This window comes from Haliotis rufescens, unplaced genomic scaffold (genome assembly GCF_023055435.1).
Source record: "Haliotis rufescens isolate VD_foot unplaced genomic scaffold, xgHalRufe1.0.p SCAF_18, whole genome shotgun sequence".
Taxonomy (NCBI): domain Eukaryota; kingdom Metazoa; phylum Mollusca; class Gastropoda; order Lepetellida; family Haliotidae; genus Haliotis; species Haliotis rufescens.
In genome coordinates, this window is record NW_025963868.1 from 14,001,333 (window position 1) to 14,026,680 (window position 25,348).

At 43.5% G+C, this 25,348-nt stretch overlaps 1 protein-coding gene across 1 annotated transcript; it reads right to left on the reverse strand.

Moving 5' to 3' along the window:
* Positions 1 to 4,431: 4,431 nt before the first annotated feature.
* LOC124113001 (iduronate 2-sulfatase-like) lies at positions 4,432 to 6,092 on the reverse strand. Its single transcript, XM_046473221.2, has one exon. The coding sequence runs from the start codon at positions 6,059 to 6,061 to the stop codon at positions 4,505 to 4,507; it is 1,557 nt and encodes a 518-aa protein (XP_046329177.2). The 5' UTR covers positions 6,062 to 6,092; the 3' UTR covers positions 4,432 to 4,504.
* Between the last annotated feature and the right edge of the window lie 19,256 nt (positions 6,093 to 25,348).

Here is a 25,348-nt window from a genome sequence, read left to right on the forward strand (position 1 = left end):
CATTTAGGGTATTCATAGGAATAGCAGGGGGACGAATGGTCAAGCAGAGTTCAGGGACATTTCTAGGGGGCTTAATTCAAACTGACAATTTCTTCAACATTTCAACATGTGTTAGCAATGTTTATTATGTGAATTATAACCAGACATCACCACAAGAATATCACGTCTCACAATGTTCTTCTAGATCACAATTGCCAACATGCTACTGCCTTTCACGATCCACTAACAGAGAATACCCAGTCTTGATTATCTCAGCTCAGTGCAATTACGCTATTGAAGTTTGGGTCCCAAACAGTATATCGTTAAGTTTCACAAGAATGTGAGTTCAATTAGCTTTTATAAGATCTTATACTTATCATTATCTCAGCTAATATTTAGCCCAATATGATCTCTGTCTTCGTATTAGAGGTAGGCACACTCCGGCGACCCACTCATCCCTCTCTCTCTTACCCTCTAAACCGTTTAAACAGTTTTGGTACTTGGTGTATGTTACTCTGAGATGCTTACAAGACGACAACGTCAACACGGAGCAAGAGCTAAAACATATCCGTTCAAATATGTACATTTCTACAATCCTTGCTTGACTCTGCTTGCTGCTGTATTTATCAAAGCAACGTGGTGAAATATTCAAGTATTTAATGTCTAAATGTGTTCCGATTGGACATCGCACAACAGTTGAAATTCCTCTTCTGACTCTTCTGATACAACGATTGTTACTACAGTAGATGTATGTAAACGTACCTCGTGTTGACTCGCGAGCTGGAGGAGGTAACTAATGCATATGCCACCAATAACTATATTCCACACTTTTCATGAACATGTTATGTTCAAAGCATGGTAATGTTTTGGGATATTGAGCCCTTGACATGTGTGACATGTCATTAACGTGTAAAGTTAAAATACAAAAAGACTTTGTTCGTTCAGCGACATAAATCCTAAGCATGTTTACAGCTAAGTATATTTAAAACATTTTTATACCATAACACATTATAACAGCCTATAAATGTCGTAACATCTTATAGACACGACCCTTAAAATTCAGTTTTGCAGCAGATAACAGAACAAAATATTTTTTGAAAAGTTATAAAACATCAACACCAGAGAACGACCAGTCTCGATTGTCCGCCAATACAGATTCTATCCATGCTGCGTTCCACACAACCTTCTGCCTTTGTACAGGGCAGACGTAATTACAATTTAACATATCTGTTTTCAGTTTCTACAAAAAGCAGTAAATGCACTATGATGTCACTGGATTTTCTGGCTGGTCCATTACTTGATACTCTGGTTTCATTAAAGACAACCGTCGCATGGAAGGCAACATACAACGCTTACTCTTCATGTACATAGCCACAATATTGTTTTTATGCCATGAGTAAAGATATTTCTCGGTTATATTTCGATCATATTCATTTGTTGTTACTTTTGACTACATTTGACAGTCTAGTAATACCGATCTGTACGCATTTCGCGGTTCAATTGACTTTCTCTTATGAAAAAGCATGTATGTAATTACAGTTATAATCATAATAGTTCACTCCTCGGTTATTGAGAGCAATAGAGTATTCATAAATATTCTAATGTATATGTCTGATTATGAGGTTTAGATACCTTTATGCACTCTTTGAATGGCATTTAGAAGTGATGCACATAAAGAAGAGAATTTATGGATGTCAACTTCTTTATTATGAGGAACATTTCGGAGTGTGTACTTACTCCTTCATCAGGTGAATTAATGATATGAAGCAGAGAACATATATATGTACCTGTAAGAACAACAGAAGTAATAAGATAACAAAGGTGGAGACTAAACGGGGGAAGCCAACAGTTTATTGGCCCTGATAGGTGATCGCAGTGGACAAATAGAAGCCAACACTTAGCAGTTAATAAGCGCTGATAGGTGACAGCAGGACTGCAATTATCACTGATTGGAAATAGGCAAACGGGAGGCAGGTGGTAATTAGCACTGGTAGGTAATAGCAATAGAAATGACAATGGACAAATGGAAGCCAACTGGATAATAAGCCACAGACAATAATCAAAGCAATAAGTCCCAAGCACTGGGCAGATAGGATCCCTGGTCAAGGTTCATGGCTGGCTGGTGTCTACCGATGTTGTCTTCTTGTAGTTTTCTTTGTCGCCAGTTGTTGGTAGACAGGACTTTGGTGACTTCCAACATGATGCTATGGTCTTGGTTCTTGATGATGTGTTCGGAAATAGCAGATTTCAGGTCTAGTTTGTTGACAGAGGTCTGAAGTTCTTTGAGACTGGTGTTGATTGGTCTGAGGGTTTCTCCAATGTGTTGGTGGCTACAGTTGCAGGGGATCTGGCGTATGCATCCTCTTTGGTTGGCACTTGTGCTGGTGGTGCCTCTGCCATTGGCTCGGAGACTGTTAACCTTTATTACATTTTATACTATTTATGTATTAAGTTAGATCTTAAGATCATTGGCAACATCCTCATGCAGTGCTAACGTAAGATCAATGATCACATCCTCATGCAGTGCTACCGTAAGACCATTGACTACATCCTCATACAGTGCTACCGTAAGACCATTGACTACATCCTCATTCAGTGCTACCGTAAGATCATTGATCACATCCTCATACAGTGCTACCGTAAGACCAGTGACTACATCCACATGCAGTGCTACCGTAAGATCATTGATCACATCCTCATGCAGTGCTACCGTAAGACCATTGACTACATCCTCATTCAGTGCTACCGTAAGATCATTGATCACATCCTCATACAGTGCTACCGTAAGACCAGTGACTACATCCACATGCAGTGCTACCGTAAGATCATTGATCACATCCTCATGCAGTGCTACCGTAAGACCATTGACTACATCCTCATACAGTGCTACCGTAAGACCATTGCCTACATCCTCATACAGTGCTACCGTAAGATTATTGATCACATCCTCATGCAGTGCTACCGTAAGACCATTGACTACATCCTCATACAGTGCTACCGTAAGACCATTGGCTACATCCTCATACAGTGCTACTGTAAGACCATTGACAACATCCTCATACAGTGCTACCGTAAGACCATTGACTACATCCTCATACAGTGCTACCGTAAGACTATTGACTACATCCTCATGCAGTGCTACCATACGATCATTGACCGTGAGCAAAAGATGATTTGACAAAATGACTACTTGACTGACTGAATGGAAAAAAAACATGTTTCTCCTGCCTTAACACCAAGATAGTTATCAATGTGTCCATTTTAAAAATCAAGAAAATATCTGAGATTAAATGTCCTCCCACAAAATGGCACTGTATCAGGAAGCTGATTGTGCCCTAAATACCCTGGTAAACAAGAATCGCGTGTTATCCGTGCATATAAAGAAGTTCCATCCAATAAAATGCAATCCAATTCATTGACATGGGGATCTAGTTCTATATATGAAAAAACCCAGAGCAATTAAAACTATGGCAGTACACTTAACACCATAAAAATGGTCTAAATTTATCGCATCCTTGGTGAAAAATAGACAAAACACATCTTACCACTGTTGCAAGTTTTTTGGGCAAAAGGCCTGTAGTGGAATGATTGTCTTAAAACATGTGGTGTTGTATTTGAAACCGGAAATGAGGATTATACATTGCTAACTTAATTTACTATACTTACATTTTACATCTAAAGCAATTTGGCTGTTTCTCATCCCTCGTTCTGGCACTGCCGCCATACAGCAGAATCATCCTGGAAAGAAATCCTTATGGTCAGAGAGTATGCATGTGGATTGTACGTCTACAGTTGAGAGGTATTGTTCATGGTGAAAAAAGAAATACACACTCACAACGTTGCGGTCTCCACTGATCTTGTAAATCATAAAATACAACAATGCAATTATTACTTTGAAACACTTCTTTATGAAAAAAATATTATTAAACTTACTCCTGAGATATGCATATATAAACAACAAAATTCACATGTGCAAGTGCAAGTGCAATTGGCAAGTTCATGGGTAAAGTGGTCATCGTTAAACGACGTTTTCCAGGTACTCACCAGGTTCGACTGTACAAAACTGTAAATATATACAAAGACAATTGTTTTTTATTTTTCATGTGTGTTCAGATCGAAACCCATCTTGGAACCAATTGAAATCAAACCCAATGTTTTAGCTATCATCATTTCACACCACAGTTGATATCACTGTTCCCAAAATAACCAATAAAGTATCAAAGCTGTTCATTAATGGATATGGTTGTTTGTCAGTTTCTTGTACTGGAATATATATTACACCAACAGTTTTAGCTCACCGCACCATGAGTATCAGAACTTATCTTCGTTGTTTCTGACAATTTTGGTTGAGCATCTGTCAAACCATTTTGCAGTGACGGTGTCTCTGTTATAAGTAAATTGACATCCATTCACGCTGAAATGTAAATTGAAACAAAATGAGCAAACAACATCTTCTTTGCAAAATAATCATTTATATCTCGAGAAGTTTGAACATGAAATGAAGTTACAGGTGGTTTTGACGGTTTCATACGCGTATGTTAGGTAGAGCCCCTCTCCAGCCCAACTGCAGGTTCCTGGACAACTCGACCTTGACGTCTTTGTAGGCTGGATCATCTGCTCGATTCCAGTTCTCTTCTGGGTCTTTCGTATGATCATAGAGTTCAACTCCTTGCAGCTGTTCCCACATCGGTTCATAGCTAGGCATGCCCTTGCAATTGATCCACTCGGTGTATCGATACATCTCTGTCCTCATGCTGAAACCAATGACTGAGTCACCATTAATTCCATTGCCTATTCTTGCGTACTGAGAGAAAGTTGCAGTCTTCCAAGAATCCAATGTCGGGTTTGTCATAAGTGGCACCATGCTTGTACCCTCTGTGCACAGACTGACATTCTGGGAGTCTGGTGGACACTGCTGGAGTTTTGGAAGTCCTGCAGCCTCAACGAGGGTGGGGTATAGATCAACAAATTCTGTTAGTTTCTCAGTGACAACACCATGATCAGTAACCCCAGGAACATGAATCATCATAGGAGCATGGACAGCATCTTCAAAATTCGTCATCTTCTGCCATTCAGCATGTTCCCCTAACTGCCACCCATGATCACCCCAGAATGATATTATTGTATCATTAGTCAATCCCAAGTTATCCAGTTCGTCAATGACCCTACCAAGTTCATAATCTATATAGCTTATACAGCTGTAATAAGCTTGTCGCATCTGAAGAGTAATTGTTTTCGGAAATGTATAGTTGATGCCACCAACATTAGGACTCAAGTGGTAGGGTTCCATATCTTTATACCTAGTCAGATTAATGAAATCATGCCAAGCAATAGCAGGCATTCCTACTGGAGCATAGTAATTTGGTGGTAGCCTCAGACTTTCCAGAGGATAGTAATCCATAAAGCGTGCAGGGAAGTTCCAGGTAACATGGGGTTTCCGGAACCCCACAGCCAGAAAGAAAGGTTGCTCACCTGACTTAGCTTTGGGGGCCACCTCTTTAAGTGCCTGAATGGCATACTCAGCAAGAAGCTGATCCTGTAGTGGTCGCGCCTTAGCTCTTTCCTCTGAGACAGGTTCAATTAGAATATCGTTACCTAAGTAATCATCAACAGCATGGGTGTAGGGATCAGTCCACGAAACAGGATCGTCAATTCCGGAGGATGATCCTGGATGAAATATTTTCCCCATTCCAATGGTCCGATACCCATTTTGTTTGAAATACTCAGGCAATGTGGTGACATTACCTCCATACTGACGAAAGTATGGTCCGATGGTCCAGATATGAGTTGTTTCAGGGCGCCTGCTGGTCAGAAGGGCCGTCCTGCTGGGACTGCATAAAGCAACTGAGACATAAGCTCGCTTTAGGAGGAGGGATCTAGCAGCAAGCGCATCAATATTTGGTGTGTGCATCGGTGGATGAACAGGAGATGGCTCATCTGGTCCATTGTAGGCACCGATATTGGGTCGCATATCATCCGAAACCAAAAACAAAATATTCTTCTTTGAATGTACTATTCCTAGTAATAACAAGTTTACGATCAATATTTTCATCATACTTCTTGATGACTGCCTTAAGTACATAGACAAGAAGTCTTCACTGAGGATGCACTGAGCTGTTTGATATTTATATGCTATCCCCTATCTAAATAGTACAAGGTGTGCTTGTTTATCTAAAGGAATGACAAGCTTACTTTTATCAGTTGTTTGTTAAGTTAAGAGTGGACACCTGGACGTTTCCAAATATTTCAGATTGCATGTACACAGCCTTTTAAGTACTCTAATATTAAGATCATTTTTTCCGAATGTGCTAGAAGGAGGGAAGCATCCCCAGTATCCAATGTTAATGGTAAGAACTGATTAGATATGATCGGGTGGTCATGCAAGGTGACTTGGTCGATTGACTGTCATCATACCCCGATGCCGTGAATTATTTATCACCAGACACGATTATTAACAACACCCGATTACCATGTCCTACAAACTTAATATTTTAGGGGTCTCTAGCCATGGCCACTACGGCTGCTACAATAAATGAATACAAAGGTAGGTACTACATCAGCTGCACATATCCACCTTGAACTAAGCCACCAACTAACTATTTTAATTTACCCCAAAGTCCCGAGTCGACCACACAACTTAACCTTACTAAGAATACTCCATCAGGAAGAGGTCAAGCAAATGTCAACCTCAAAGTCTGCGTTTCTCACTGGAAAGGTGAGTTGGTCAAGCATGTTTGTTCAAGGTGGTAGGACATTTTCAGAAGACTCGGTGGTCTGAAAACAAATGCACTCAAAGAAAGTGGCGACAAATTTGTCCAGGATGCCATCTTTAATCTTCATATAAAGTGGTGGAAAAACAATTGTAATCATTTTAATGGCTGTGTAAATTTCCTAGACCAGCGACCAGTATTCGGTGTGCAGTTGCATGCTACAATGGAAACTTTGTCTGTGCTACCTGGCCTTGGAATATGCCAGAGATAGCTGACACACAAACATTAAGGTGGTGGGAAATTTGGCAGAATAAACACATTGTGACCAAGAAAGATACTCTGACTGTCAAGGCCATAATGTATAAAGGATCAACAAGAAGTCATCTGGCATTGGTGTATTTAAGGTACCTTTTCTGGCTTATGGCTACTTATATTGTTTCCCTTGAACCTTGTGTTTATTGCAGAGCAGGCAACGTGAATGTAGTAGCAGACTGGAGTAAACCGAGCCCACGTGAAAAGGATCGACTATCTCAACTGTATGAATTGTTACCGAGGATGAGTGAGGTGCGCGAATGGGGATGATACACTTAGTGAGTGAGCTGTGACGATACACGTAGTGAGTGAGCCGTGATGCTACACCAGTGAGTGAGCCATGATGATACACGTAGTGAGTGAGCCGTGATGATACACGTAGTGAGTGAGCTGTGATGATACACGTAGTGAGTGAGCCGTGATGATACACGTAGTGATCGAGCCGTGATGATACACGTAGTGAGTGAGCCGTGATGATACACGTAGTGAGTGAGCCGTGATGATACACGTAGTGATCGATCCGTGATGATACACGTAGTAAGTGAGCCGTGATGATACACGTAGTGAGTGAGCCGTGATGATACACGTAGTGATCGAGCCGTGATGATACACGTAGTGAGTGAGCCGTGATGATACACGTAGTGATCGATCCGTGATGATACACGTAGTGAGTGAGCCGTGATGATACACGTAGTGAGTGAGCCGTGATGATACACGTAGTGATCGAGCCGTGATGATACACGTAGTGATCGAGCCGTGATGATACCCGTAGTGAGTGAGCCGTGATGATACACTTAGTGAGTGAGCCGTGATGATACACGTAGTGATTGAGCCGTGATGATACACGTAGTGATTGAGCCGTGATGATACACGTAGTGAGTGAGCCGTGATGATACACCTAGTGAGTGAGCCGTGATGATACACGTAGTGATTGAGCCGTGATGATACACGTAGTGAGTGAGCCGTGATGATACACCTAGTGAGTGAGCCGTGATGATACACGTAGTGAGTGAGCTGTGACGATACACGTAGTGAGTGAGCCGTGATGATACACGTAGTGAGTAGTGAGTAATAAAGGAAATACTAAACTCGCTCGAGTACAGCCTGCTCCCAACAATTTGGATGGATGTTCGCATAATACACGCCTATATGTTCTTCTCCCATTGTAAAAAGTGTTCGTCGTATACCTGGACTAGTTGTAATCCGTTTTATAAAATTTATTGAAAATTTCATTCAATATTGCTTGCATTAATTTCGGCGAAATTATGTGTGAACTGATTGGCATATCACACCAACTCACCGTGATTTAAAGCGGATCAACAGGGCCAAAGAAATTTTGTAACATACCTACCTATTGATGCATAAAGCTCACCCTTGTTACCCAGAAGATAAAACAAGTTGTAATTTGCATGTGGTACCTTTAGAATCTGGAATGTGAATATGACACATTTCAGTTAAAAAATGTATGTAATATAAAATGAGAAAAACAAAAACATGATGCAGACAAAACTGGTGATATGTTTTCACAACAATGACTTCCTGAAACCTTTTTTATTGTTTGCAAGGAACATGGAGTACCAGGTTGACAGAATCATATTTACCTGCATGATACTGTTGACATTGATATATCTACAGTGGTAAAGATATCAATATTTTGTTCATCATTAATTTTTTCAAAATAATAGCTACAATGTTGCTATCTTATTTTATAATGAAGTAGATCTGCACATGGAGACATGCAGATATTGTTGAAATTGAAACCCACAACGTTGTCTGTTTGTTCTTTTTAACCATGAACTATACTTCTCTATGAGAGTTACCCCCTGACGGTTATATGTTTACTCCTGCAGCCTGACACACCAATTGTAAGGTGCTTGTTGTAAGAGGCGACTAACGGGATCGGATGGTCAGGCTCGCTGACATGGTTGATGCAGTCATAGTATATCAATTGCGTGGATCGATGCTCATGATGTCACAATCGATTATTTACAGACCGCCGTCATCTAGCTGGAATATTGCTGAGTGAGGCGTTAAACAAAAACCAACAGTTAAGCACTGTGACACTGCCATTCCTGAATCCAGTTAAAATGTGCGTCTAATTAATGTTGAAAGTCTTCCCATGAGGTATGAACAGTTATATGGTTGAATGTGACTGTACTTACAGAGACCTTTGGCATGCTTTACTTCATATTAAACCAGGAAACGTTCTGGCTAAGGTAGACTTTAAGAGAGCCTAGTGGTCGGTATCTGATCATTCTTCTCATTATGACTTGACGGGATTGCAATGGTGTTTTTGATTGTAATGAAAACGTCACATATATGTTTGATAGAAGGTTGCCGTTTTGGTCTAGTTAAAGTACAAACATTTTTAAGACATCGAATACAGCTGAAGGTCATAACGATGATTTTCTTATAATTTGGAATAATGCAGATGTGTGAGGACAAGCAACCAACAACTTGAAGATTTAATTGGAAAGGGGAGTTGGTTTAAACATATTTATTTTCACAAAAGTGTGAAAATGGATTGGTAAACAAGCGAAGCGCTTATGTTAATACCGCTACATTACACATAGGACATATTACAATAAATACATCAATGGAGGTTAGATGTAACAAATGAAATGTACATGCCAAGCTAGACGTGTATATATAATAAATCTATTTGCAGTTTATATTAAACAATTCATTTAAATGAAAATCTGCCAGTTCTTAATATAAGGTTTTGAATAGAATCTAATATTAAGATTTGCTCTTTCTTACTCAAATACGAATTTCCGCATAGCACTGTTTGTAAAGAATAACCATGTTGGTAAAAATACATTTCATTTCGAAGAATGTAGTAATTTTTACACACAAAAAAAGAAGTGTAGAGCATCTTCGGTATGATATCCACAGAACAAGTTTTTGTATCCAAGATATATCTGTTATACTGATCTGCGTTAAGATCGCTGCAGCCAAGCCTGAGGCGACTTTGAACGATTTGACATAATCTGCTTCCATAATTTACCCAGTGTATACCATTATCTCACTTTACGTGAAGCAAGTTCTTAAATTGTGTAACGGTCCCTGCCCCTGCTAGGTTTTCTGGTAACATATTCTAAAGCTGTGTTGTAGCTGGTGTAAATGAATCTGCATAAGCTTTTGTTTTACACTTCACTGTTTGAAGATTAGTTTTATCCCTTAAGTCATAATTGATGTTTTCCGAAAGTGTATAAGGAATAAGCCTACAATGATATTCCGGGGATAAATGGTTATTCATTTTGAAAAAACATTACCAGTTTTAAATTGTATCTTCTGCCTTTTAATGACCTACAATTTGTTTCATTGTAAATCTTCTGCTGACTCGTACCCCGGACAGCACCACATATGGTTCTAAGAGCATCTAAGTGTATTTATTCTAATAAGTTAGCTTGTTCATTAGTACAGTTGTCCCAAATATGACAACAATAATCAAAAACTGGTAAAATAAATAATTTGTACATAGTTTCTAAGATAGTTCGGGATAGACGATATTCATAATTCCTTAAACAGTTAACCAGAGGACAACATTTCCTTACAATATCCTCAATGTGCATTTTCCATGTACAGTTACTTTGTAAAGTAATACCTAGGTGCTTATGACTTTGTACATTTCTGTACCATTTATATACAAGTTAGGTTTGCGACTAGGGTTTACTTTACGGGTAAATTGGATAGATTCAGTTTTTTCGGGACTAAATTTAACTTGCCATCTACCAGCCCATTCTGAAATTCTGTCCAAGTCATTATTGGGATCACGAGCAGCTATATCAGGATCTACTATGAACACATACAAAGATGTGTCATCAGCAAAAAGTCTTATATTACTATGTGTTCCTTCAACAATGTCATTGATATAGATACTAAACAATAATGGTCCCAGGATCGAGCCCTGTGGCAAACCTGCCAAGACAGCTTTTGGATCTGAGCTATAATCATTTATAACTACCTTTTGATATCGATTTTCTAAGTAACTATCAAACCATCTCAATAAATTGCCACAAATACCATAATGGTGTAGCTTATAAATTATAATTGTGCCAAACTTTATCAAAAGCTTTACTTACGTCACAAAATACAGCTCTAACTTCCTTACCTTCATCTAAAGCCTTTGCAATAACGTCATATAAATATGTCAACTGATTTGACGTGGAGTTTCCTTGCATGAATCCAGATTGTAGGTTAGTGAGCACATTATTATTCCTTAAATAGTTGTACACATGTTTAAATATACATTTTTCAAATATTTTCGCTAAACAACTTGTGAGCGCAACCGGGAAAGGGGAGTTGAGTAAGCTTGGTTGTTCAAGGTGGTCGAAAATTTTTAAGAAGAATTTTTTATCGCATAAAATGCCCTCAAAGGAAGTGCTGACAAAGTTGTTTTCGATTCCAACTTAAAGCTTGATACAGAGTTGTGGTGTATTCAGTGTGCGGGCAGATGCTTATTCACAAGTCGCAGAGGCAAGCACCAATGGAAACTTAAATCTGTGCTAGCTGGCCTTGAGATATGCCAGAGATAGCTGGCACACATACTGACATGCAGCACTGGGGTGGTGTGAATAGACACATTGCGATCAAGACCGCCAAGGCCATAGTTAATAAAAGGAACAAGAAGAAATCCTCGGGCTTCTGTGTATTTAAGCTGGCGTTTCTAGCTCATGGTTAATTGCAACTTTTCCCTTAAAGCAGTGTATATTTCAGGCGTTGAGAATGTAGTAGCAGACTCTATATCGAGGCTGCATGAAAAAGACTGAGTTGAGATCATATACTTTGTGAGTGAGCTGAGATGATACGCTTAGTGAGTGAGCTTAGATGATATACTTGGTACCTGAGCTGTGACATACTAAGTGAGTGAGCTGTGAGATGCTATGCTTAGCGAGTGAGCTGTGACATACTTAGTGATGGAGATGCTATGCTTAGCGAGTGAGCTATGAAATACTTAGTGAGTGAGATGCTATGCTTAGTGATTGAGCTGTGACATACTTAGTGAGTGAGATGCTATGCTAAGTGAGTGAGCTGTGACATACTCAGTGAGTGAGCTGTGATATACTTAGTGAGTGAGATGCTATGCTAAGTGAGTGAGCTGTGATATACTTAGTGAGTGAGATGCTATGCTTAGTGAGTGAGCTGTGACATACTTAGTGAGTGAGATGCTATGCTAAGTGAGTGAGCTGTGACATACTTAGTGAGTGAGCTGTGATATACTTAGTGAGTGAGATGCTATGCTTAGTGAGTTAACTGTGACATACTTAGTAAGTGAGATGCTATGCTTAGCGAGTGAGCTATGACATACTTAGTGAGTGAGATGCTATGCTTAGTGAGTGATTGTGACATACTTAGTGAGTGAGATGCTATGCTTATCGAGTGAGCTATGACATACTCAGTGAGTGAGCTGTGACATACTTAGTGAGTGAGCTGTGACATACTTATCGAGTGAGCTGTGACATACTTGGTGAGTGAGCTGAGATGACATACTTAGTGAGGTGTGACACACTTAGTCAGCTGAGATGACATACTTAGTGAGTGAGCTGTGACATACTCAGTGAGTGAACTGAGATGACATACTTAGTGAGGTGTGACACACTTAGTCAGCTGAGATGACATACTTAGTGAGTGAACTGTGACATAATCAGTCAGTGAACTGCAATGATATTCTTTGCAACTCAGTCTGGGTCATACAAAGTATTCTTTGTTTGAAAAGTCACGTTTCTCATTTGTGACTTTTCATGAGACCACGCTTCAGCTATCGTGTACAAATAACTCAAGCATAACACAACACTCCGAGTTACAATATGTGAGCCGTGAATGCATTTATTTCCTGGTGGCTTGTCGGATAAGAAGTACTTCATGTTTGTTGTAGAAACTGACTGAAATTGGGAAAAGTAAGGAGGCTCTGTTGCTAACTTGTTGTCAATTTCTGATTTATGGCATTATTAGGTCTCACGTTATTTGTATAGCAATCAATGAGAGTGCAGGCAGAGTAGATTAGCACGTTAAGGACACACGTATGATTCAACTATCGCCGTGGCAGATATGGGGCAATTGAAACATCTGTTGTTTCTACTGTTATGTGATCGCGTCCTTCTTTGTGACTATATTTATATACCCCATATCTATAAACGATTAATGATTATCGTGCATGTATGATTTGGGGTGGTAAATATCCTGTATAAGGAATAAATATTGTATTTAACGAGCCTCAAATACAGTGTTTATATGTTATGTTTATTATTTACCATCCCAAAACACAGAAGTGTAACAACCTCTTTATCTTTAAATGGCATTCTGAAATTCCAAGTACCCTTGTTTCTCACTCTCCAGCTGTAGACATGGGGTAGAATGTGTCCCTAGTATCCCAGCTGTAGACACGGGGTAGAATGTATCCCCAGCACCCCAGCAGTAGACACGGGGTAGAATGTATCCCCAGCACCCCAGCTGTAGACCCGGAGTAGAATCTACCCCAGCACCCCAGCTGTAGACCCGGAGTAGAATCTACCCCAGCACCCCATCTGTGAACACGGGGTAGAATGTATCCCCAGCACGCCAGCAGTAGACACGGGGTAGAATGTATCCCCAGCACCCCAGCTGTAGACCCGGAGTAGAATGTATCCCCAGTACCCCATCTGTAGACCCTGGGTAGAATGTATCCCCAGCACCCCAGCTGTAGACCCTGGGAAGAATGAATCCCCAGCACCACAGCTGTAGACCCTGGGTAGAATGTATCCCCAGCACCCCATCTGTAGACACGGATAGAATGTATCCCCAGCACCCCAGCTGTAGACCCTGAGTAGAATGTATCCGCAGTACCCCATCTGTAGACATGGGGTAGAATGTATCCCCAGCACCCCAGTTGTAGACCCTGGTTAGAATGTATCCCCAGCACCCCATCTGTAGACCCTGGGTAGAATGTATCCTCAACATCCCAGCTGTAGACCAGGAGTAGAATCTACCCCAACACCCCATCTGTGAACACGGGGTAGAATGTATCCCCAGTACCCCATCTGTAGACACGGATAGAATGTATCCCCAGCACCCCAGTTGTAGACCCTGGTTAGAATGTATCCCCAGCACCCCATCTGTAGACCCTGGGTAGAATGTATCCCCAGCACCCCATCCGTAGACACGGATAGAATGTATCCCCAGCACCCCAGCTGTAGACCCTGGGTAGAATGTATCCCCAGCACCCCATCTGTAGACACGGATAGAATGAATACCCAGCACCCCATCTGTAGACCCGGAGTAGAATCTACCCCAGCACCCCATCTGTAGACCCTGGGTAGAATGTATCCCCAGCACCCCATCTGTAGACACGGATATAATGTGTACCCAGCACCCCATCTGTAGACCCGGAGTAGAATCTACCCCAGCACCCCAGCTGTAGACACGGATAGAATGTGTACCCAGCACCACAGCTGTAGACACGGATAGAATGTATACCCAGTACCCCATCTGTAGACACGGATAGAATGTATCCCCAGTACCCTATCTGTAGACACGGATAGAATGTGTACCCAGCACCCCATCTGTAGACACGGATAGAATGTGTACCCAGCACCCCAGCTGTAGACCCTGGATAGAATGTATCCCCAGTACCCCATCTGTAGACCCTAGGTAGAATGTATCCCCAGCACCCCATCTGTAGACCCTAGGTAGAATGTATCCCCAGCACCCCAGCTGTAGACATGGGGTAGAATGTGTCCCTAGTATCCCAGCTGTAGACACGGGGTAGAATGTATCCCCAGCACCCCAGCAGTAGACACGGGGTAGAATGTATCCCCAGCGCCCCAGCTGTAGACCCGGAGTAGAATCTACCCCAGCACCCCAGCTGTAGACCCGGAGTAGAATCTACCCCAGCACCCCATCTGTGAACACGGGGTAGAATGTATCCCCAGCACGCCAGCAGTAGACACGGGGTAGAATGTATCCCCAGCACCCCAGCTGTAGACCCGGAGTAGAATGTATCCCCAGTACCCCATCTGTAGACCCGGGGTAGAATGTATCCCCAGCACCCAAGCTGTAGACCCTGGGAAGAATGAATCCCCAGCACCACAGCTGTAGACCCTGGGTAGAATGTATCCCCAGCACCCCATCTGTAGACACGGATAGAATGTATCCCCAGCACCCCAGCTGTAGACCCTGAGTAGAATGTATCCGCAGTACCCCATCTGTAGACATGGGGTAGAATGTATCCCCAGCACCCCAGTTGTAGACCCTGGTTAGAATGTATCCCCAGCACCCCATCTGTAGACCCTGGGTAGAATGTATCCTCAACATCCCATCTGTGAACACTGGGTAGAATGTATCCCCAGCACCCCAGCTGTAGACCCGGAGTAGAATCTACCCCAACACCCCATCTGTGAACACGGGGTAGAATGTATCCACAGCACCCTAGCTGTAGACACGGATAGAATGTATCCCCAGCACCCCATCTGTAGACCCTGGGTACAATGTATCCTCAACATCCCAGCTGTAGACCCGGAGTAGAATCTACCCCAACACCCCATCTGTGAACACGGGGTAGAATGTATCCCCAGCACCCCAGCTGTAGACACGGATAGAATGTATACCCAGCACCCCAGCTGTAGACCCTGGGTAGAATGTATACCCAGCACCCCAGCTAAAGACCCTGGGTAGAATGTATCCCCAGCACCCCATCTGTGGACACGGATAGAATGTATCCCGAGCACCCCAGCTGTAGACCCTGGGTAGAATGTATCCCCAGCACCCCATCTGTAGACACGGATAGAATGTATCCCCAGCACCCCAGCTGTAGACCCTGGGTAGAATGTATCCCCAGTACCCCATCTGTAGACACGGATATAATGTGTACCCAGCACCCCATCTGTAGACACGGGGTAGAATGTATCCCCAGCACCCCAGCTGTAGACCCTGGATAGAATGTATCCCCAGTACCCCAGCTGTAGACACGGATAGAATGTGTACCCAGCACCACAGCTGTAGACACGGATAGAATGTGTACCCAGCACCCCAGCTGTAGACCCTGGGTAGAATGTATCCCCAGTACCCCATCTGTAGACACGGATAGAATGTGTACCCAGCACCCCAGCTGTAGACTCTGGGTAGAATGTATCCCCAGCACCCCATCTGTAGACCCTGGATAGAATGTATCCCCAGCACCCCAGCTGTAGACCCTGGGTAGAATGTATCCCCAGCACCCCATCTGTAGACTCGGATAGAATGTGTACCCAGCACCCCATCTGTAGACACGGATAGAATGTATCCCCAGCACCCCAGCTGTAGACCCGGGGTAGAATGTATCCCCAGTACCACATCTGTAGACACGGATAGAATGTGTACCCAGCACCCCAGCTGTAGACTCTGGAAAGAATGTATCGCCAGCACCCCATCTGTAGACACGGATAGAATGTATCCCAAGCACCCCATCTGTAGACACGGATAGAATGTGTACCCAGCACCCCAGCTGTAGACCCTGGGTAGAATGTATCCCCAGCACCCCATCTGTAGACACGGATAGAATGTGTACCCAGCACCCCAGCTGTAGACTCTGGGTAGAATGTATCCCCAGCACCCCATCTGTAGACACGGATAGAATGTATACCCAGTACCCCAGCTGTAGACCCTGGATAGAATGTATCCCCAGCACCCCAGCTGTAGACACGGATAGAATGTATCCCAGCACCCCATCTGTAGACCCTGGATAGAATGTATCCCCAGCACCCCATCTGTAGACCCTGGGTAGAATGTATCCCCAGTACCCCATCTGTAGACACGGATAGAATGTATACCCAGTACCCCATCTGTAGACCCTGGGTAGAATGTATCCCCAGTACCCCATCTGTAGACACGGATAGAATGTATACCCAGTACCCCATCTGGAGACCCTGGGTAGAATGTATCCCAGCACCCCAGCTGTAGACACGGATAGAATGTATCCCCAGTACCCCATCTGTAGACCCTGGGTAGAATGTATACCCAGCACCCCATCTGTAGACACGGATAGAATGTGTACCCAGTACCCCATCTGTAGACCCTGGGTAGAATGTATCCCCAGCACCCCAGCTGTAGACACGGATAGAATGTATCCCCAGTACCCCATCTGTAGACACGGATAGAATGTATACCCAGTACCCCATCTGTAGACTCTGGGTAGAATGTATCCCCAGCACCCCATCTGTAGACACGGATAGAATGTATACCCAGTACCCGATCTGTAGACCCTGGGTAGAATGTATCCCCAGCACCCCATCTGTAGACACGGATAGAATGTATCCCCAGCACCCCATCTGTAGACACGGATAGAATGTGTACCCAGCACCCCATCTGTAGACCCTGGGTAGAATGTATCCCCAGTACCCCATCTGTAGACACGGATAGAATGTATACCCAGTACCCCATCTGTAGACACGGATAGAATGTATCCCCAGCACCCCAGCTGTAGACATGGGGTAGAATGTATCCCCAGTTTCCCATCTGTAGACACGGATAGAATGTGTACCCAGCACCACAGCTGTAGACCCGGGGTAGAATGTATACCCAGTACCCCATCTGTAGACCCGGGGTAGAATGTATACCCAGTACCCCATCTGTAGACACGGATAGAATGTATACCCAGCACCACAGCTGTAGACCCTGGGTAGAATGTATACCGAGCACCCCATCTGTAGACACGGATAGAATGTGTACCCAGCACCCCAGCTGTAGACCCTGGGGAGAATGTATACCCAGCACCCCATCTGTAGACACGGATAGAATGTGTACCCAGCACCACAGCTGTAGACCCGGGATAGAATGTATACCCAGTACCCCATCTGTAGACCCGGGGTAGAATGTATACCCAGTACCCCATCTGTAGACACGGATAGAATGTATACCCAGTACCCCATCTGTAGACACGGATAAAATGTATACCCAGTACCCCATCCGTAGACCCGGGGTAGAATGTATACCCAGTACCCCATCTGTAGACACGGATAGAATGTATCCCCAGTACCCCATCTGTAGACACGGATAGAATGTATCCCCAGCACCCCAGCTGTAGACATGGGGTAGAATGTATCCCCAGTACCCCATCTGTAGACCCTGGGTAGAATGTATACCCAGCACCCCATCTGTAGACACGGATAGAATGTGTACCCAGCACCACAGCTGTAGACCCTGGGTAGAATGTATCCCCAGTACCCCATCTGTAGACACGGATAGAATGTATACCCAGTACCCCATCTGTAGACCCTGGGTAGAATGTATCCCCAGCACCCCATCTGTAGACACGGATAGAATGTATCCCCAGCACCCCATCTGTAGACACGGATAGAATGTGTACCCAGCACCCTATCTGTAGACCCTGGGTAGAATGTATCCCCAGTACCCCATCTGTAGACACGGATAGAATGTGTACCCAGCACCCTATCTGTAGACCCTGGGTAGAATGTATCCCCAGTACCCCATCTGTAGACACGGATAGAATGTGTACCCAGTACCCCATCTGTAGACACGGATAGAATGTATCCCCAGTACCCCATCTGTAGACCCAGAGTAGAATATATCCCCAGTACCCCATCTGTAGACACGGATAGAATGTGTACCCAGCACCACAGCTGTAGACCCTAGGTAGAATGTATCCCCAGCACCCCAGCTGTAGACACGGATAGAATGTATCCCCAGTACCCCATCTGTAGACCCGGAGTAGAATATATCCCCAGTACCCCATCTGTAGACACGGATAGAATGTGTACCCAGCACCACAGCTGTAGACCCTAGGTAGAATGTATCCCCAGCACCCCAGCTGTAGACATGGGGTAGAATGTATCCCCAGTACCCCATCTGTAGACCCTGGGTAGAATGTATACCCAGCACCCCAACTGTAGACACGGATAGAATGTATCCCCAGTACCCCATCTGTAGACCCTGGGTAGAATGTATACCCAGCACCCCAACTGTAGACATGGGGTAGAATATTCTTTTAGTTGGCTTTTATGAGAGAGATAGAAACATATATGGAACAGCTGCTCCTATTGTGATCTGATAGCCTTGTAGGTAAACCATTCGTGCGTCACTGCGAAGTCCCGGGACAAGGATGCCATAACCTTTGTACCTGATGTGACTGTTTTTGCGTTATTTGATGGTGGTGATGTCAAATACTTTCTCTGTTTTGATGTTTTGTTGTTTGGATTGACATAATCCTGTGCCGATACATTTGGTTATCCTTTGGTTCAATATACGTATTTGATGCAGTTATACAGGTGAAACAGCTGGCGTATTTCCAGCACCTACTGTGATGATGCTGTTCCAGTTAGAGGACAGGATCTATTGGGAATATTCCAGCAACATCATGGCGGAGGACACCAGACATGGGCTTCTTCACATATTGAACTCAGGGGCGGAATCGAACCCAGTAATTCGCAGTGACGCGCGAATGGTTTACCCACTAGGCTATCACACCACCCTAGGAGCAGCTGTTCCATATATTTTTCATAACAATATTTACATATAAGACATCTTGACATCACACACGATCTCTTGAAGCTCATTTTTTTACTCAGATATGATAATTTACTGTGTGCGTGAAGATGTGACCTCCACAGAAGGTCGCGTCAGGTAAACAGTCACCCAATCTAAATAAAGGATGTGTATGATCTTGACCCAATCAGATATCGGATATTGCAATCTGAGCAAACAAAAACCGAAACAGAACATAAAAATTCCCTCGATAGTACATCATTTTAGGTGTCGATGACATGGCGCTCAGAAACGACGGGATGTGTGAATTTTCCACCAGAATATAAAAGCGCGACTTAGGCTCTCCCGAATGATATTCGTTTTAGAGATACAGAAATCAAGTGTGCTTGCCCGAATGCTTCGTTCACTCATTCTAAGAATTTAGAAGCTTCGGCGCTGATTGACTGACCAGAAACTTCAACTTATGAACTTCCTCTGGAGGTGTCCACTGATCTGCACGTAGAGGGAAGTAACGTATCGAGGCAAACTATATTATAAATAATATATTACTTCTAATATTTTCTTTCAATGCACTTGTTTCTGTGTGTATTTGTGGATGCTACTTCACCGCTAGTGTTTCCGAGTTCGCCCAGTGGGCTTATTTAAGAACGGGGGAACCAAGTAAAACTCGCCCAGCGCACACGTCCTCCCAAGCTCTTCAAACCTCCAAGCTGATAATGAGAGACCTCTCAAAGTCACTTCCGAGGGAGCTTGTCTCTATCCTGGAGCCCTTGCTGGCTTACCGGGTTGGGGACTACTCCCTCAGGACTTCCTACAAGTCCAGTACCCCCACCCTTTCCATCTCCTTTGACCTCGGACAAAGGAAGAGACCTTTGGTCAAAGCTAAGGCCTAGGCCAAGCCTCGGGAGAAATCCACCCCGGCCCCTACCCCTGCAGCACCACGCCCGGTACAGAAGGTTAGGCCTCCTAGGGTAAAGACGGCTCCACCAGTCTCTGTCATGGAGATTGCGGAGAGCCTTCCCACTACCCCGCCCCCGGTAGCAGCATTGGAACTCGCTCCCCTCGAATCCACCCAAACCCCTGCTACCAGAAGGAAGGAAAGCGGCAAGGTGTATCCAAGCAACCGCCCACGCCCTCCCATGGTGATGGTGCAGTACTTGGGTCAGGAGAGGTTCGAGCATGAAATACACAGTTACCAGGATCTCTCCGATTTCCTGGTTGACTGTGACTACCAAGACAGCTCCCTCTTCGTCACCAACGTCGCCGCCCGACTCACATCCGCGCTGTTGCATGCTCTCCCTCCAGGAGCGCTCAGCCTAGCTAGGAGGCTTGTAAAGTCCACTATGTAAAGTTTATATTTTGGGGGGTTGCACTTCTCTATTTATTCATTACGCTTTTTTCCCAAAATAGTATAAGTGCTTCCCCGTGTGCGAGATACGCTAAATGTAATTTATTACATGCGGAAAGCGCACGTTAAATCTCCGAGTCAGTCAGTCAGTCAGTCAGTAAAACTGCGGGTGTAAAGATTTTACGCACGCAACAGATGGTTAATATTCCGATTGTCGCGACAGGTGGGTGTGATTCATTCAACACCGCTTTGAAAAAATTAAGTCATAGTAAACGCAAGTTAGCTTGATGTAACAGACATTCCTAGCATGGTGCAGTTCATTGACGTTTACCACAAGCCAATTGTCATAAACAGGGCGATGGAAATCACGATGATATGACCCTGGCGCGCTCAGGAGATTCAGCTCTGCACAGCGAATTTGGTGCCTTCTACGACTTAAGACCGACAGTATTATTCTGGGAGGCACAAAGCAGGACGAAAAAGGGGGATCCGTGGATATCATAGGATCCGACCCAAAGCCAAGTCCGAAGCACGACCGCAGCCAGACATATATGTAATGATTCGATAGGAACGTATCGACTGTATGTTGGGACGAAGTGACTGTATCGTGATAGGTGTTGAGCGGATTGTGACACTTGTTGAGTGGATTGTGACATGTGTTGAGTGGATTGTGATACGTGTTGAGTGGATAGTGATACGTGTTGAGTGGAAAGTGACACGTGTTGAGTGGATTGTGATACGTGTTGAGAGGATTGTGATACGTGTTGAGTGGATTGTGATACGTGTTGAGTGGATTGTGATACGTGTTGAGTGGATTGTGATACGTGTTGATTGGATAGTGATACGTGTTGAGCGGATTGTGATACGCAGTGTGTGAATTTTGAAACGTGTTGAGTGGATTGTGACACGTGTTGAGTGGATTGTGACACGTGTTGAGTGGATTGTGATACGCAGTGTGTGGAATTTGAAACGTTTTGGGTGTATTGTGACACTTGTTGAGTGGATTGTGACACGTGTTGAGTGGATTGTGACACGTGTTGAGTGGATTTTGATACGTGTTGAGTGGATTGTGACACGTGAGCAGAGCACAGTGCAGGAAGGAAAAGGGCGATCCGTGAACATCATAGGATCCGACCCAAAGCCAAGTCCGAAGCACGACCGCAGCCAGACATATATGTAATGATTCGATAGGAACGTATCGACTGTATTGTGGGACGAAGTGACTGTATCGTGATACGTGTTGAGCGGATTGTGATACGCAGTGTGTGGATTTTGCAACGTGTTGAGTGGATTGTGACACGTGTTGAGTGGATTGTGACACACAGTGTGAGGATTGTGACACGTGTTGAGTGGATTGTGACACGTGTTGAGTGGATTGTGATACGTGTTGAGTGGATTGTGACACCTGTTGAGTGGATTTGACACGTGTTGAGTGGATTTTGACACGTGTTGAGTAGATTGTGATACTGTTGAGTGGATTGGACACGTTTTGCTGAGTGGATTGTGACACGTGTTGAGTGGATTGTGACACGTGTTGAGTGGATCGTGACACGTGCTGAGTGGATTGTAAAACATGTTAATAGTATTGTAATACGAAGTGAGTGGATTTTGACACGTGTTGAGTGGATTGTAACAGTCTGTGTTGGTATACGTAGTGACTATCGTGGCACGCTCTGAATACACTGAGATACACGATGACCGTATAGCGACACATGTTCACAGTGACAAGGTTCCCACCAGTGCGCATTGAAACACAACACTTTCGTCTTTACATCGGTACTACTGTATTTTCTGAACTATGCCAGTGTTGGGATATACAACTGCAGCTGGTGCTCCCCGTGTAAATATGAAGGGAAATGAAAACTTTACCCTCTGTTGAGACACGATTGTTCATCATTTGAACACACTCCATCCCTCGTTTCACCAAGCCCCTCGCCGCGAGAGCACATTTATAGCATCAATACGTGACATTTGATTATTTAGCCTTGCGGTTCAGGGGATCTAAAATAGAACCCAGCTTACGATAAATATACAATAAATCAACATCTCTACCTCTGTGAACAAGACATGGTCCATTTATTCAAAAAGCTTTCAAATGACATCACATATTATTTGACTGATAAAATATGAACACAAACGTATCGATGTAATACAGAAAATGAGTTTGGTTTTAACTCCGCCTTAAACAGTACTTATATCACATCGTGTAAGCTGAATGCAATAGGAAAAACCGAGGTGATGCAGGCCTCATACGTTTATCAGTTTGGTGAAACCCACGAGCACGGGTATGGTACTGACAAACTTTGAGACATAATTAGGACGAACCTGGTATTCGTACCCACGATGACGGGGTCGGGAAAACCAAAGGGACGCAACTCTGTCCATCAAATCGCGGTGCCTTTAACGACAGATCCACACGTGCCTTGTGTATAAAGTATAAACTTGTATAAAACATAGAATATTTCATTTTGTACAACACATTACCGAATAATTAATGTGACATCCTTGTTCCTTGTTAACAGTTATAGACAATAATTTACTCGTGACGAGGAATGACAGATTATCGGTCCCGTATGAAATTAGAGTTGCAAGTGTTCAACATTGATTTCACTGGGGACAGATAATCCGTAATTCCTCGTCACAGTAGATTATTGTTTGCATTATCCACAAATGACTATTAAAAATGACTTGGCATTATTGTAAATACAAATTTCAAACTATTCGCCAGTTTCTCTCGGCCGTCAATCGCTTTACGAAATGTAAACAAAACCTTTTGTCTCTCTGCACATTCTTAACAACAAACAAACTGTGTAAACTGATTCTACAAGTAAGGTGTATTTGACAGACTCTTTCAAGTGAGCATTTGCCTTACATTTTGAAACAACAGTCAAATGTCCATTAACCAAGAACACTGGCGCAAGAGTCCGAAGAGATGTCGACAATGGGGGCAGTGGATCCAACGTCCGACTCAGCAAGCTTGCAAATATTTACGTTGATACGCTGTCGTAGGTCGGGCCAGAAAACAGGCAGTGGATCATATCCATAGTGGCGTGCTGCGAGTGAGAAGAAATCACAACATCCTGTTTTTGTACCGAGGCGGATACAGGAACGACATGGAATTTGGAAGATGTTCCAACGGTTGGGATGCCACTGATTTGACAGAGGCCTCGCGGAATCCGAAAGTGGTTTTATACCAGTCACTGTGTGCACGGGTATTGGACAAAATAGATTGCAATACTTCAAAACACTATCCACACACTCATATCCTCCCACAACCCACATCAAACACAAAAGTATGCATAAATTGTCTCACAAAACATCCATCCAACCTCCTAATAGATATACACCAAACGCACTGACCCCTCCATATACCATGCCACGTTTCCAAATTTCTAAACCTCTAAATTTCCAAATTATCATTGACTCACTACCCTGAATCCCTCCAAGCGCAACCCATCCCCATCCACACATTAGCAAACATAATTTTTTCAATTAGAAAGCCAACAAATATATTCTAACTCTGTTGCTACACCAGGTGTAACAGTGCCAAATCCAAAGTAAAACTCCTTTAGCCAGCCCCTACTCTCCACTCCATGCCCAACACCCCACAACCTCCAGCCCCAGCCCAACACCCGATTACCATGTCCTACAAACTTAATATTTTAGGGGTCTCTAGCCATGGCCACTACGGCTGCTACAATAAATGAATACAAAGGTAGGTACTACATCAGCTGCACATATCCACCTTGAACTAAGCCACCAACTAACTATTTTAATTTACCCCAAAGTCCCGAGTCGACCACACAACTTAACCTTACTAAGAATACTCCATCAGGAAGAGGTCAAGCAAATGTCAACCTCAAAGTCTGCGTTTCTCACTGGAAAGGTGAGTTGGTCAAGCATGTTTGTTCAAGGTGGTAGGACATTTTCAGAAGACTCAGTGGTCTGAAAACAAATGCACTCAAAGAAAGTGGCGACAAATTTGTCCAGGATGCCATCTTTAATCTTCATATAAAGTGGTGGAAAAACAATTGTAATCATTTTAATGGCTGTGTAAATTTCCTAGACCAGCGACCAGTATTCGGTGTGCAGTTGCATGCTACAATGGAAACTTTTGTCTGTGCTACCTGGCCTTGGAATATGCCAGAGATAGCTGACACACAAACATTAAGGTGGTGGGAAATTTGGCAGAATAAACACATTGTGACCAAGACAGATACTCTGACTGCCAAGGCCATAATGTATAAAGGATCAACAAGAAGTCATCTGGCATTGGTGTATTTAAGGTACCTTTTCTGGCTTATGGCTACTTATATTGTTTCCCTTGAACCTTGTGTTTATTGCAGAGCAGGCAACGCGAATGTAGTAGCAGACTGGAGTAAACCGAGCCCACGTGAAAAGGATCGACTATCTCAACTGTATGAATTGTTACCGAGGATGAGTGAGGTGCGCGAATGGGGATGATACACTTAGTGAGTGAGCTGTGACGATACACGTAGTGAGTGAGCCGTGATGATACACGTAGTGAGTGAGCCGTGATGAT

Excerpts from the sequence above, each read along its gene's own strand:
- LOC124113001 (XM_046473221.2), bottom strand. The coding sequence starts at position 6,061 with ATGTACTTAAGGCAGTCATCAAGAAGTATGATGAAAATATTGATCGTA.